Source organism: Myripristis murdjan, chromosome 8, assembly GCF_902150065.1.
Source record: "Myripristis murdjan chromosome 8, fMyrMur1.1, whole genome shotgun sequence".
NCBI lineage: Eukaryota > Metazoa > Chordata > Actinopteri > Holocentriformes > Holocentridae > Myripristis > Myripristis murdjan.
Window position 1 is genome coordinate 14887531 of NC_043987.1, and position 14809 is coordinate 14902339.

Consider the following 14809-nt stretch of genomic DNA (forward strand, 5'->3'; position numbering starts at 1 on the left):
CAGCGCCCCTCTGAATGTCAACTTGTGGTGGATGGCAGTCAATGTGTGTGGTGAAACACTGTATTGCACTACTACTGCTGGCAAAATCATTTCCAGTCCACGAGGGGGCCATGTGGAGTCGGGATCCCCTTTAGCAACATAACATACACCTGGATGCTCTATTTTTAAATAACTCTCCTTCTGCTGTTAATGGGGTGTCTATTTTGGATAGAAATAGCACTAAAGTCTTCATTAGAAATCATCCAGAGCATATCACTACTCCTATATGGAAGTATGGATGGGTATATTTACATTTTTTTTTTTTTTTTTTTTTTTTAATGAATGTTTAAACACTAACAGACCACCATATGTGCACAGCAACTGCACTGCAATCTACACAGCACTGAGTGAAAGGCAATACCAACTTCAAGTGACGACCACCCTTAAATCCTACCACACAGCATGCAAGAAGAGAGGGTCCTACCAGTACTCCCTGCAGGTCTTGCCTAAGAAAAAAAGAGGGCAGAACCTAAACAAAATACAATAAAAGGAATCAGTTGGTATGTTTACAACTGGGTTAAAAAGGACATCTTACAATACAATACCATGTAGTGTTTAAAAATCAAACTTCATAGCCCTAGTAGAAACCGGAGGGCCACTGGTACACAACTGCAGTACTGCTGAAAACAAAACCCTCCAACACGGACCAGACAGCAATGAAGAATCTCGATTCAGGCAAAGTAGCAGTCTGGCATAAAGGCTGAAAAGGGAAAAATGACAATATTATGTCCACAAATGGCCAAAATACCTCGGATCACCAATATAGATGACTGGCCTCACTGTAACTCACGCGGGGGACGGCAGGCTGTGTTGGTTCCAAAGGGAATTAGATGAATCATTAATAACATAATTAAGTGAAAACAACAGATTTAACAGCTGCACTGCATCTCAACAAGAGAACACTTGTTTAAACCTATGGCTCAAAATGCCTGATAGACCATTCAACCACTCTAAGGACGCACTCACATTAGGCCCAAGCACAAATGATCAGTGGTTATGTGGAAACTGTAGTTCCTAACTAAACTGACCCGACTTTTGTTGCTCATTTTAGGATGAAAAGAGAAACATTTCATGTGACGGATCTGCTCTACTCTGCTGTGTTTATGCACCTCTTGTGAGCTGGACTATCACTTAGACGTAGACTTACGAACCACAGTTTATATATTTTTTTTTCTAACCACCGTGTTTTAAGCTTTAAGTTGAATAAAAGTTGCCATATTATTGAAGAAAAACAATCATCTATGTCTGATCTATTATCATATTTACCACATACATGTGCTTTTACCTATTCAAATGATGGGTAACTGTCATGACCTGGCTCAGGCAGTCACAAAAAGGAGGGAGATAACACCATGTTAACAGGCCTAATGATATTTTATTAAACCAGATTAAACCAAATTAGACCAAATTAAACATTTACCAGATGTGATGTGGACATCAGTAAAGTCAGCGGTGTGGGGTGTGCATGAGTGATGTATGTGTATGAGGGTGTTGTAAAAGTGCAAACCTAACAAAAGGAAAGCTCAAATCAACATCACCAAACCAAAAACACAGGCTACACTGACATAGCAACTTGGAAGCTATAATGGAGCACTATCGCTTTAAATCGCGGAGGCTTAAATACAGGCTGATGCTGATTGGATAACACCTCTGACACACCCACAAAACAGAGGAAAACTACCTCTAAAGCATGTTGCTCTCTGTTACAAAACATTACGACCAAATATATCATTCAATGAGACGTCACACAACTTTACGTATCGTAATGTCGTTGAATATGCCCCTGGTACGTACGTCATCATTGTTGAAATACGACACACACATGGCTTGACGTCATCATAAATTGACTTTTGTTTATACGCGGTTGCAGCAGCACAATGGACAAAGACACAGACAACATGGTTGATTATTGACTGCGCAAGGCAGCGATTCGCAGTTAATCGCGCTGCGTACATGAAAGAATTTTTGAGGAGGCAGGAGGAAACACGGGAGGGACGGTCGCACGATTTGCAGAGGTGGCAAAAGTACTGACATTCTGTACTTAAGTAGAAGTAAAGATACTTGTGTGAGAAAAGACTCTGGTAACAGTAGAAGTACCAATTCAACTTCTTTACTCAAGTAAAAGTAAGAAAGTACAGGCTCTGAAATGTACTTAAGTACAAAAGTAAAAAGTAAAAATGATTTTTTTTTTTTTTTTTGTCCATTAATGATACATATACCTTTTTGATAACTTTTTGACGAAAAAAAAGTTCAGGGCAGACAAAACAGGAACATTTCCTCTTTTATTAACAACCTGCAAAGTGCTGGCACAGAGAGAATGAAAATCACGCAACATTCTAGTTTTGCTGCAAGCCCAGTTTCACACAATAATCAAGACTGAACTGACCAGAGGTCTTGAATGAGTACCTTGATAACAGCTTTGGTACTCTCAATACTTAATATACTTAACGTATATGACTTTTAACAGATTTTTTCTTGCTTCTCCGACTCTGTTTTGTCGTCGACTAACATTATCTTCCCTGGCAACTGTCTTCCTCCATGTCTCCAGATTTCTCTTTATGGTTTTCTTTATCTTAACTGCTCTCACGCCCCGCGCCCTCTCTCCCTTTCCCTCTCTGTGCAGGGTTTCCTCCAGGATTTTTGGAAACTGTCGGGGAGGGCTTCAGCATTAATGTTAATAATTTTTACCACGGATCTTTTGTAGCACAGAGGAGATATGCTGCTCAAACACTCAGTATGTAGTGTTGGTGTATGTTTATGAGTTGTAGAACATAATAAATTATCTTGAAGGAGTAGATGTTGACTCCAATAATTTAAAAATATGTTAAATTATTATTTGTTTTAATAATGTAAATTACTTATCAAACAGACCTAACAATTCAGCTACCAATGAATGAGCAGTAGTATGCCTGTGATAACATAGAATGAAAAATAAGCCGAAGTGATACCTCTTCTCTGAATAGACAAGCTAAGCCAGTGTGCTGCTGTTAGCCAGTGAAAATACAGCGGAGTGGCAACTCTTCGCTTTGTTTCACAATCTATGTCAGTGCGCTGCTGTAGCCTGGAAAGTTTCTCTGCCTTTTGGACTCGTACGGTGTCGGTGCAGTTGTTATAATGTTTTTCTTGGTGGTAAGGAGCCCGCCCGCCCCCACCAAAAAGAGAGAGAGAGGGAGAGAGAAGTAACGAGCCTGTTTTGACAATGTAAGGAGTAGAAAGTACAGATATTTGTGTTCAAATGTAGGGATTAAAAGTAAAAAGTTGGCAGAAAATTAAATACTCAAGTAAAGTACAGATACCTGAAAAATCTACTTAAGTACGGTAACGAAGTATTTGTACTTCGTTACTTCCCACCTCTGTAAATAGTATGATAGTATGAGTATTGGAACGCAGGGAGGGGTGAGTGATCACAAAATAAAACAGGAAATACAAGACATGAAACATGGAGGAGAAAATAAAATGCTTAACAGACCGTGAAACATGACACAATAAGAGTTGGGTTGCCCATTGTCAAATGAATAAGCCTCTTGGGCAGCTGGCTTTTCCTCTAGGCTGTTTCTTGGCAGTTTATTTATTATGTTATGTATTATGTAAGTACACCTGTTGTTGGGGTGCCAACTTGATATCTGTTGCTTAGCCTATATGGTATAAATACCCTGATACTGCTTAATGGAACTCAAAAGTGCATATGTTGTGGAAAAGAGGGGCAGGTCCAGACAAAAATTGCTAGGGCAGGATTTTTTTCCCAGTCCGATTCTCCCCCATATGTACATGTAGTTTAACATCGGGACAGCCCTCGCAGACTCATCAGGAAAGTCTGACAAAGTGGAGTCTGTAAGTGCAGCCACTGGGATTGGGCCAAAGTTCATAGCAGGAAGAAGTGGAGCTCAGGTTTGCTAGCTACATTAAATAAAGCCATCAAGAAAGACAGCCATAAGAAATGATCTTGTGCATTTTCAGTACAACACTAAAACAGCCACATACTTACCCCCATTGTATTTTCCTCCATGGTGTAGCCAAAGCTGACTAGCAAATTGCACATTGATTAAGATGTCTGCAATAATCAACAACATTATTCAAGCACTTGTCATACTCTGTGAATGAATTTTTAACAATGCTATATATCTTGTGTTATATATCTTACTAGGAGAAGGTGGCGGTTCAGGTTGGGACCATATTTTTCCCATTGCTAGAAAGAAAAATAATTGAGGAATGCATAAACATGTGCAATACTTTGATCTAGTAATTGAAGAAACAATTTTTTCATTGCCTATAACCAACTGTAATCATAACTTTGAGACAGAGCATGATAGAACAGACTGAATATAGCTAGTCTAATGAACAGCAACCAGCTGTAACTAAGTCCAGTTGACCCGATTCAATTTCCTCAAGATTTTTAGAAAACTGATTCAAGAGAAAATGTAGTCCACTGTCAAGCTGTAAAGATATCATAGAAAACATTTCACAGTAGCCCATCTGTACTCTTTAAGTTCTCAAGAGAGAAAAAAAAAATCTTTAAGCTGTCTACAAACTGAAGTTGGAGATTGAAAATTGATTAAATTCCACTGAAACAGAGAGATGAATTAATAATTACAAATGATAAAAAGCTGCTGAGAAACATGAGACACCGTCTCATGTTTCTCAGCATGTTTGATCAGTTATCATTAAAGAAAAAAGGCACAAGTCTACACTTGTGCCTAAAGCAAAGCAGGATAGCATCAGAGAGCGAGCTTGTAGAAACACGTTCCTCTACTTGTTGTTAGGGTCCGGGCAGCTAAGCTGCCAGGACACTATTGTATTCCTAGACATTTCTTTCTTTCTTTCTTTCTTTCGAGAAAGTCCTACTTCCCATAGGTGAAAACGCACCAAACTTTGCACAAAGGTCCAGTCCCATGCCAGACTACCTCAGATGCAAACACAAGCCAATAGTCCTGATGGTGGCACTATAGCAAGCCTCTAAAGTTCAAAACTTTGAAAATTCATAACAAATCAACCATATGTGCTACAAAGTCCACCACTCTTTTTTTTTTTTTTTTTTTTTTTTTTTCAAAAACTGTAAAACTTCTTAAACCTATCTCCTCCCACAATTTTTGCTCAAATGTCACCAAATTTGATAGAGGATCTTCAGACTGTCCTACACAAACAATGTTCACAGATTTTTGATTTATCAAAAATTGAGCTTACAGTGCATCAAAATGTTTGACTGTAAACGCTACTGTAAAAATATACCTGTAAATTCTTGGTAAATAAATCTTCAATGTTCATGAAAAAAAAAATTGACAAAATTCTGGAGTCAATTTGTCAAGCTGCTGTTGAGATGCTACTTGCCAAATAGCTCAGAGAGGTAAACAACTGTCTTTGTTTCCGGAGATTGCAGGTTCAAGCCTCAACTGGTGTAGAATCCACACTGTAATGTGAACGTCTTAATCATGTGCTCCAAATAGCCTGAGTGTGAAAAATGCCTGGACCTGACCCATCGCTGCACACCAGCTATAATTTATATGTGATGTACTTGTATGTGTGGCTCCTATGTATGCACACAGGTAAAATACACAGTATACGGCAATGTCTTCCCCCTTTGCTCACAGCAACCAACAGTAAGAGAGTAGATGTATATATGTAGAGTCACACTGGTTTGTAAATCACTAAAGCTGAAAATACAAAAAATAAAATGAAAGAAATTATTTGATCTTGCCAAATGCCTCTTAGTTTGTGCAACACCTGCATTTCCTTCTGTTATCAAATGTATTCATTACTAAAGAAAAATAAAGTTTAAAACATTTCAGTTTTATCATGTAGCCTAATCAACAGCACTGTCTATTTTACTACCAAAGCCATAAGGACAAGGATCACAGAAAATCCATACCTGTACTCTTGTCGTACTGGAGGAAAGTGGAGTTTCAACTGAAAAGGTGAGCTGTTTCAAATGACACTTCCTACCTATGTTTTCATTTTGGTAAACCATGTGACTTAAAAGAAATCACCACAGGCCTCTTGTACACAGCTCTAGCACTCATCCCACTTTCAGTTTCACATGTAATCCTTTGTTTTTTAGAAAAACATAGGTGAGGCTCTCTCTGACAAGCATCTCATCAAAAATGATATACTTGAATATAATACACTGATTAACTTTGTTTTTTCAAGTAACTGAAATATCACAGCCAAATGCCTCCTTTATTTTAGAGATATCACAAAGCTGGTATTGCTAATTTAAGTTGCTTACAACTGGATGACATTTCCATAAGCTCTAAATGCCACATATAGACTTGTGAGTCCACAACACCTATACCTTTAAAATTGATCATATTTCAGCACAGGATCAATCAATCAATCAATCAAACTTTATTTATAGAGCACTTTTCATACAACAGGAGCAGCCCAAAGTGCTTTACATAAAAACAATACAACAAACAAAAGACACAAGATATATTCCCCCTTCTAAGATAAGATAAGATAAGATATTCCTTATTAGTAGTATAATATTATTAGTCCCACAGTGGGGAATTTCCAACATTATAGCAGCAAAGTGGATAGCAAAATATGAAGCATAATTTACAGTAAAAACAGACAATAAATAACAAGCAATATAAACACTAAACAAGTAATATAGAAAAAAAATAGAAATATGGACAATTTAAACAACAGAAGAAAATAGAAATATGAACAATTTAAACAACAGAATTACACAGTAAAGTGAACACAGTGGATTTAAGATTCAGTTACTGAGCTGCCTAAACCTGTGGAACAACCCGCTGCGAGGGTGCAGCGCTGGACTAGTGATTTCACAGTGACAAAGGTGCAAAGAGCATGAAAAATGTGTGAATCCAATGAAAAGGTATGAACACATTTGCAATCCCAGTTCCTTTACAGTTTTTCTCGATTGCTAAGACACATTTCTCGAAAGCTGCTCTACTTTTCTCTAAACTGTGAACACAAAACCCAATTTTCAAGCTACATTCACAAAACCTCAGGCTCCTCTTGCAAAACCAAACTTTCACCTCAAAACAGTTCAATCTGTGCTCAAAACTGAACTATGTTGTCAAATTGTGCCCCGAGTCAATCAAAATTACAGTTTTTCCAATGAAAAGGTATGAACACATTTGCAATCCCAGTTCCTTTACAGTTTTTCTCGATTGCTAAGACACATTTCTCGAAAGCTGCTCTACTTTTCTCTAAACTGTGAACACAAACCCAATTTTCAAGCTACATTCACAAAACCTCAGGCTCCTCTTGCAAAACCAAACTTTCACCTCAAAACAGTTCAATCTGTGCTCAAAACTGAACTATGTTGTCAAATTGTGCCCCGAGTCAATCAAAATTACAGTTTTTTTCGATTGCTTACACACTAAGAACATACTCTTAAACCAATGTGACAAAACTTGAAGTCATTGGAACTAAACCTTAAACACAGCGTGTCCATACCTTAGACACAAGTGCTGCTTTAAACTGTGTTTGCAATTCTGCAACACACTTCCTCCTGAACACTAGACACTATTTCATACAGAAGACACCTCGCTTAAAAATGAAAGCATGTGGTTACAATTGGGAAAACACTTATGTTCAAAATATAAAACACATCAGGTTATAAGAAAACCTGAGACACACACGTGAAAGCACTTACTTAGAAAACTGAACACCAATCATTCAGGGCCGAAGCACTACAAACAGGCCCCATGTCAGCCATTTTGAGTACTTTGCGTGGAGGCAGTGAGAGAAAGAGGCACAGGAAGACATCGTATGCGATGTGGATGAGATTTTGTAGCTGTACGTAGTTTGATTTTGTTGTACTGTTTTATTTTTGCTTTACATACTATGTATGTACGTTTATTTATGTTTGTCAACTCACAAACCCTGGTTTCAAAACAGTAAATCCATCGGCCTAATGAGAGGCTCTCTTCCCAAAATAACACATTTTGTTTGCAAAAGGCTCTTACCATGACAAAACATTTCAAACATGCAGCAAAAGCACATTTTGTCAGCGCCCAATACAACTAATCCACTCACTCACTCACTTCATACTCAACACCAGAATGCAACACAGCCTTTTCAGTCTGAGCAGGTTCAACCTTACTTTTTCCTGCGTGTACGGTAGTCATATTTTTTTTTTTTTTTTTGACAGTTTACATAGTCACATATTGTAAAGGAAGTAGCAAAAGCCAATATTTCCCTCAAACAACTCAACTTCTGCCCAAATGAGTAAATTCCTTCAGTCAGCTATACTGTACTGTAACACAGTTGACAGCAGAATACAAACTACAGCTGTCAGTTTGAACAAGGTTTTCCTGTGTGCTGCACATTCAAATGTGAACTTACAGTAAAGAACTGCATCCAAACTCAGAAAGGCTTTGAAGTGAAATTTTACTGTGTTGATGGAAAAACTGAAATACTGTAATTCACATACAGTATTACACAGAAAAACTCAAAGGAGTTGAAAAAAAATACAGAATACAATTTATAGGCCCTTTTTTTGTAGGTGCATACTGACTGATTGGTGATTGGTGGAAAGGGCAGTGATGCAGGTGCACTAGTGATTTCATAGAGATGCAGGTGCAAAAGAGTGTGAAAAATGTGTGAATCCAATGAAAAGGTATGAACACATTTGCAAAAGAAAACGTCTGCTGTGGTTTGGAGGTGAAGTTGACGACAAAGTGGATCCCAGTTTCATTATACTGGAAAAAGTGATTGAAAAAACTGTACTGTAAAGTACAATATACTGTATACTGTATACAGTATACAGTTGACAGAGTTGACACCTTTCTTATTTATTTTTATTTTTTGGTTATTTTGGAAACAGCTGTTACTGTGAAAAGATGCTTAATTTCTGTTTTGAGCTTTGCAGAATTCTTTTTGAAGAAATAAATGAAAAGCAGTAAAAACTGCAGTGTTTTGTGTTAAGTATATTGTTGTGTTGCTTGCTGCTGTGAAAGTGTGTTCATATTATAGAAATGTGTATCCTTTTGTTATCAGAGCTGCATTTTGACAAAGGATTTTTAAGTTTTGATGACTGAGTTTCAGTTTGCCATAAATGTGTATGGTTTATTTCCAGGTGTTGTGTCTTATTTGCGTTGTGTTTAGAGTTTTGGCACAGTGAGCAAAGCATTTGTAAAATGAGTTCAAGCAATCAAAAAAAACTGTAAAAACACTACTGAGCAGTCACTAAACACTACATAGAAAAATAGAAAGCACAATGCTCAGGACATGAAGCTGTAGAAATAAATGTTTATTGTTCACTGTAGGATAAATGCATGTTGCAAAACAAAAAACCTGTGCACTGGTATATAGTAAAAAAAAAAAAAAAAAAAAAAAAAAAGTACAAAAAGTACAAAAAACAGAAATCTTGTGCATTTACACGTAGCACTTGCACAGTACAAAAACAAACAGGAATCTTGTGCATTTAGCACTTGTATACAGTAAGCGTACGTAAAAATAAAGTACAAAAATATACAAATGAGAAGTGCATTACTCAGCCACAGCATCATTTCTCCGTACCGGGTTGACCTCCTCGACCACCTTGACCACCTTGACCACCTCGACCTCTTAGACCACCTCTCACACAAACTCCTCCTCTCAGATTTCTTTCCATTGTAGTGCCTCACAAAGCAGTGCTCTCTGAACTGACTTATACATCATTAGCCACAAGTGTGATCAATTTTGAGTTGTTGTGTTCAACCAGTGACACCAGTGCTTTACTTGTGGTTGACCTTTGCCACCTGTGCTCACCATTATGCAACACGGGTGCATCACAATGAAAATGTGTTGGCAAGTTGTGTCTGAACAGGTGAAACGTGCTTATGGTTTTGCCAAAAGAGTGACTGATTCAATCAGTGTGTTCAGGCAATGGAGCATTTGGTTCAGACAATAGAGTTTAGTGTTTTAGCAATTGAGGAAAACTGTATACTGGAAAAAGTGATTGAAAAAAACTGTACTGTAAAGTACAGTATACTCTATACTGTATTCAGTTTTGAGTTGACACCTTTATTATTTATTTTTATTTTTTGGTTATTTTGGAAACAGTTGTTACTGTGAAAAATGTGCTTAATTTCTATTTTGAGCTTTGCAGAATTCTTTTTGAAGAAATAAATGAAAAGCAGTAAAAAAAATGCAGTGTTTTGTGTTAAGTATGTTATTGTGTTGCTTGCTGCTGTGAAAGTGTGTTCATATGATGGAAATGTGTATCCTTTTGTCATCAGTTGCATTTTGACAAAGGATTTTTAAGTTTTGATGACTGAGTTTCAGTTTACGATAAATGTGAATGGTTTATTTCCAGGTGTTGTGTCTTATTTGTGTTGTGTTTAGAGTTTTGGCACAGTGAGCAAAGCATTTGCAAAATGAGTTCAAGCAATCAAAAAAAGTGTAAACAAATCCCAAAAAAGCCATTAAAAACTTAAAATTGATTGGTTCCATAAAAATGCATAAGAAGTTTTGAGTATTGGGTCATTTTGGTACCAGTGATGAAGGTTGTTCTTTTTATTAAAAGACACAATTTTTGTTGTCAAGCTTCGTGTCTATATAAAGCCAGCATATTTGAAAGTTCTTCAGACACAAAAATGGCTAAAACAAGGAACCTAACACAGGAAACACGCCTGAAGATAAAGATTAAACTGTCAAGAATTTAGTTTTGTTAGTTTTTCTTGTAAACAATAAACAAAAAATATAATTTGTGTTTGTTTGTATCTGTCTAATGCAGCCACACCTTTTGAAACACAAAAAAGATTTTTCCACAAATATTTCATTATAATATTTGAGATTGTGAGATTGTGTAAAATTTTAAGGGTGTCCGAAAACTATTTTTCCACCACTGTACAATATAGAAACAACACTTTATACCTAAAAGATCACAACAATCAAGGACATAACAATGTTGGCTTTTTAGAGACTGCCAGTTTAGTGAGGAGGTAATAAAGTGTGGTAATTCAAAAATGTTTTAAAAAGAAACATCATCCAAAGCATTATGGTGACCTTTTGTTATTAAGAACTTAGTAACTTTTTCTTAGTAACCATGTTGAAAATGGCATATATTATAATATAATTGATGCTAAAAGAGAGTTATACTTACAAATAAGGTTAAAAGAAACATCATAGATATGTTTTTGGTTTTTTTTGTTTGTTTTTTTTTTAAAAAAGCTAAAAAATTTGAATTGAATAAATGATATGGGAGTTTTAGCGCTCATAGCCGGGATCTGTGACGCTTGAGGCAAATCCATAATATCCCAATCAAAGGTAATTAGAAAGTTCTAGTTAGAAGCACACAGCTCCATGAATGATGACATACCTATGATCCAGCTGTCATCGTTCATGTTGTAGTCAAGTGATCTGTGCACTGTACACTTAGTTAATGCAGTTTGGCTTTCCTCTCGTGCAGGTTTGAAGCCTAAATGACAGTGACTAGCTAGCTCATGTTTACAAAATCATCTCCAAAGTCAACCATCTGCCTCAGTGCACTCAGTATCAGTGAGTCGATGTCATCGTTCATATGGATTTCTGAGTGGTAGTTCTTCACAGGAAAGATGCAGTTCATTGGAACACCCACATCTGCACTGAAATCCTCCATCTACAGTTGAAAGAAACAAGTACTTCAGCTTACAATGAAGGTGTTTATTATCTATGACAGGCATAGTCAGAGGAGATATTGTTTTCACTTGTGTGTGTGTGTGTGTGTGTGCTTGTTAATGCAGAATGTGTTTTTAGCCAACATTTTTGGGAAGTAAGGACATTTTGGTTGGTCTTCACAACTACAAAGGCAAATTGTGGCTTATGGGTTACAGTTAGGGTTAGGTTTAGGTTAAAGGTTTGGGTTATGTGTTGGTCACAGTTAAGGTAGTGAGGTAAAGGCTGCAGAAAGCTGTAGAAAAAAATCAATAGAAGTCAATATAATATCCTCAGAGAATATTTTGTATTTTATTTTATTTTATGTATTTAATTTTTAATTTGTCCTGGTGGGGTACTATACTGTATTTTGAGTCGTACAGTAATTAAATTTGTAGTTTGACAATACAGTTAGGCCAAGCTGTTGTGGTCAACACATTGGGTGGCCCAGAACCAGGTGGCCTGTAGTTCGGCAAAAGGGAGATATGCCTGGCAGAAATCTGCACACTTCTGAGTGCATTGTTCTAGTTTCAGGATGTTTTTTTTTTTATCCAAAACTGAAATGTATTCACAGTATATGTATGTTCTATTCTAACTGGGATTAAATTATTTATGTGCAATCTATAGTATGACTAATTGGAACCTACCTGTTTCTTCAGGTACTTGCTCTTATAGACATTCTTTATATCGCTCTCAGTCACAGAACAGGCTTGATCAATTTTGGTGAACAGAGCCAGCTGGGGAATACCTGCCAAAGCACAATTTGGTCCTTGAGGCATGTTTGTCCAGGTCAGTGGGTAACAACATTCATAAAACTCAGTGTGTCTCTAGAACTTAACACACACAGTAATTGAGATCTTGATATTTGCTCTTACCCAGGTCACTGGCTGCTTCTCTGATGTCTCTGATCTTCTGTTTAACTTCTTCACTCAATACAGAAAGCCTGTCAGCAGGTATGACACAAACCAGAATGTGGACTTTGTCATCGAGAGTGGGGCACGAGTTGTAACCTGGGTCCCCCTCTGACAGTGGAGATACAGGATTGAACTGGAAATGAATGTAAATCGAATTAAGTAATGACAATTGGATGGAAAACAAGTTTCTGATGAGTATTTTTCTATGAACAAAAATGTTTTCATTCCCAGACAGCATTATCTGAGCTCAAGAACGAATGCAGTCAGCTTACTTTGTAACCCTGTGTCACATGTCCTTTGAGGGCCAGTTTGATGTCTTCTGGATGGACACCATTGTTTGCATGTTTCTCGAGACCCATGATGTCAGTGAAGGCAACGGAGTAAAAGGTCTTCCGGTCTCCTTTTTGGGTGGGTTTTCGTGGGATTTTGTAGGTTAAGTACTACAAAACACATGAGGGTAAACATGTTCTTATCAGAATGCTGCCACCTACTGACTGCTGGTCTCACAAAGTTTTAAATATGCAGTGTACTGCTGTAAGTTGCATTTTTGTAGTGTAATTGCAGTATCCTTGATGCTCTATGCATGTAGTTAGTAATCCTAGATGGTGCTTTGTCATGTGTCATGAAGGTTTTGCCACATTTCAAATTACATGAAATTAATAATTAATTGGGAATAGCTGTTCAGTTTATCCATAGAATCAAAAGTTATTCATACTTTCTTTGTAAAGCTGTTATCGCCAGCTGAATTCACCAAAGCTGAGCCTGTCATTCTGCCCTGTAAGATGTTGTTGACGGAGTTGATGAAACTGGACTTGCCAGCACCAACTGGCCCATGAAGCAGGATTCTCAGATGTTGGAGCTCAGTGTTGTCAGGTTGGTAATTCTTCACATACTCCAGATCTCTCGCTTTTTCACTGATAAATAAAGGAACAACTTTGAGTGAAGTAATTTGATTTTATAAATGATATATGTAATGTGCGGTTGGTTCACTGTCCAGGTTGTTACTGACAGTCAGTCAAAATGAATTCATAATGTACCCATATTAACACAGAACATACAGTAAATGAACCAGCACAGCAAGAAACAGAAGCACACACTAACAGCACAATGGCACCACAGAAACTTGTTAACTTACTTACATATACTTACTTACCCCCAATACATTTCCCTCCAGGGCTTTCTAAAAGCTGGAAAGCAAATAGCATATTTTAAACATAATTAAGATGTAATCAGTATATTAAGGGAATTACTTCAACATCATGCAAACATTTTTTATTTCTCTATGAATGATAACTTAATCATATGAGGAATGTTTGTGTTTTTGCATTTCTTACTAGGAGATGGTGGGGGGGTCGGGATGCGGGATGGGGTTGACTCTCCTGATCCCATTGCTACAAGGCAAGATCATTAAGGCAGAGGTAAGCATGTAATACTTCGGCCTAATATTTGACAATTCATTCAGACAATTCATTCACTGCTTAAAGGGATAGTTAGCATTTTTGGACATGAAATTGTATGAAATCCTCCTTGGCAGTGTAGTGCATGAAAAGGGATTTTTTTTTTTTTTTTTTTTTTTACTTATTGAAATAGGTATTTCTAGCTAGTTTGCTAGGATCACAAAAGTAAAAAGTTTTGCTTCTCAAAACAACATGCATTCATGCATAGTAATATATTTCTGTCATAAAACCAACTCCGGGAAAACAGTCAGACTTCACAATCATTTGGCACCATTTTCGCTCCATAAGTATCAGTAGACCCCAGCAAACTAGCCAGAAGCACCTCTTTCAATACTTCAGGAGGCCAGCACATTCACTTAAGTTAAAAAAAAAAAAAAAAAAAAAAAAATCCCATTTCATGCACTACACTGCCAGGGAGGATTTCATACAACTTCATGTCCAAAAATGCAAGCTATACCTTTAAAACCAGCTGAACAATTTTCTTATGTATTTGCTTAATCCAAGATTAAAATATCAGACTGAAACTAAAGTTAAGTTATTAGTTTGATATTTAGTAGAGTTTAGAGGAAAGAGGAAAACAGTATATGGCCAAAATGTGTTTCAGTTGAAAGGGAAACGCAACTATAACCCACAAAGCAAAAAACTAATTAAGATGAATAAAATTCAATATTGTTTTCCCACTTTATGAATTTTCTGCAAATTTATTTTCATAAACAAGAGGAAATTACAAAAAAAATCCGCAAGGCTCACCTCCATGAATATACTGATTTACACACAGTTTATTAAATTAAATCTCCACTTTACGAACTCAAATGC

General features: G+C 36.8%; 1 protein-coding gene and 1 long non-coding RNA gene across 2 annotated transcripts; both read right to left on the reverse strand.

Annotated features, from left to right (window-relative positions):
• Positions 1-4023: 4023 nt before the first annotated feature.
• LOC115364182 (uncharacterized) lies at positions 4024-5951 on the reverse strand. The gene is made up of 3 exons (XR_003928645.1): positions 5903-5951; positions 4181-4225; positions 4024-4058 (listed from the first exon to the last, which is right to left on the reverse strand). It is a non-coding gene; the product is annotated as an uncharacterized LOC115364182 (long non-coding RNA).
• Positions 5952-11130: 5179 nt separating this feature from the next.
• Positions 11131-13577, reverse strand: LOC115363114 (interferon-induced protein 44-like). The gene is made up of 6 exons (XM_030057198.1): positions 13574-13577; positions 13252-13469; positions 12809-12976; positions 12498-12669; positions 12270-12370; positions 11131-11587 (listed from the first exon to the last, which is right to left on the reverse strand). The coding sequence occupies exons 1-6, from the start codon at positions 13575-13577 to the stop codon at positions 11426-11428; spliced, it is 825 nt and encodes a 274-aa protein (XP_029913058.1). The 3' UTR covers positions 11131-11425.
• Between the last annotated feature and the right edge of the window lie 1232 nt (positions 13578-14809).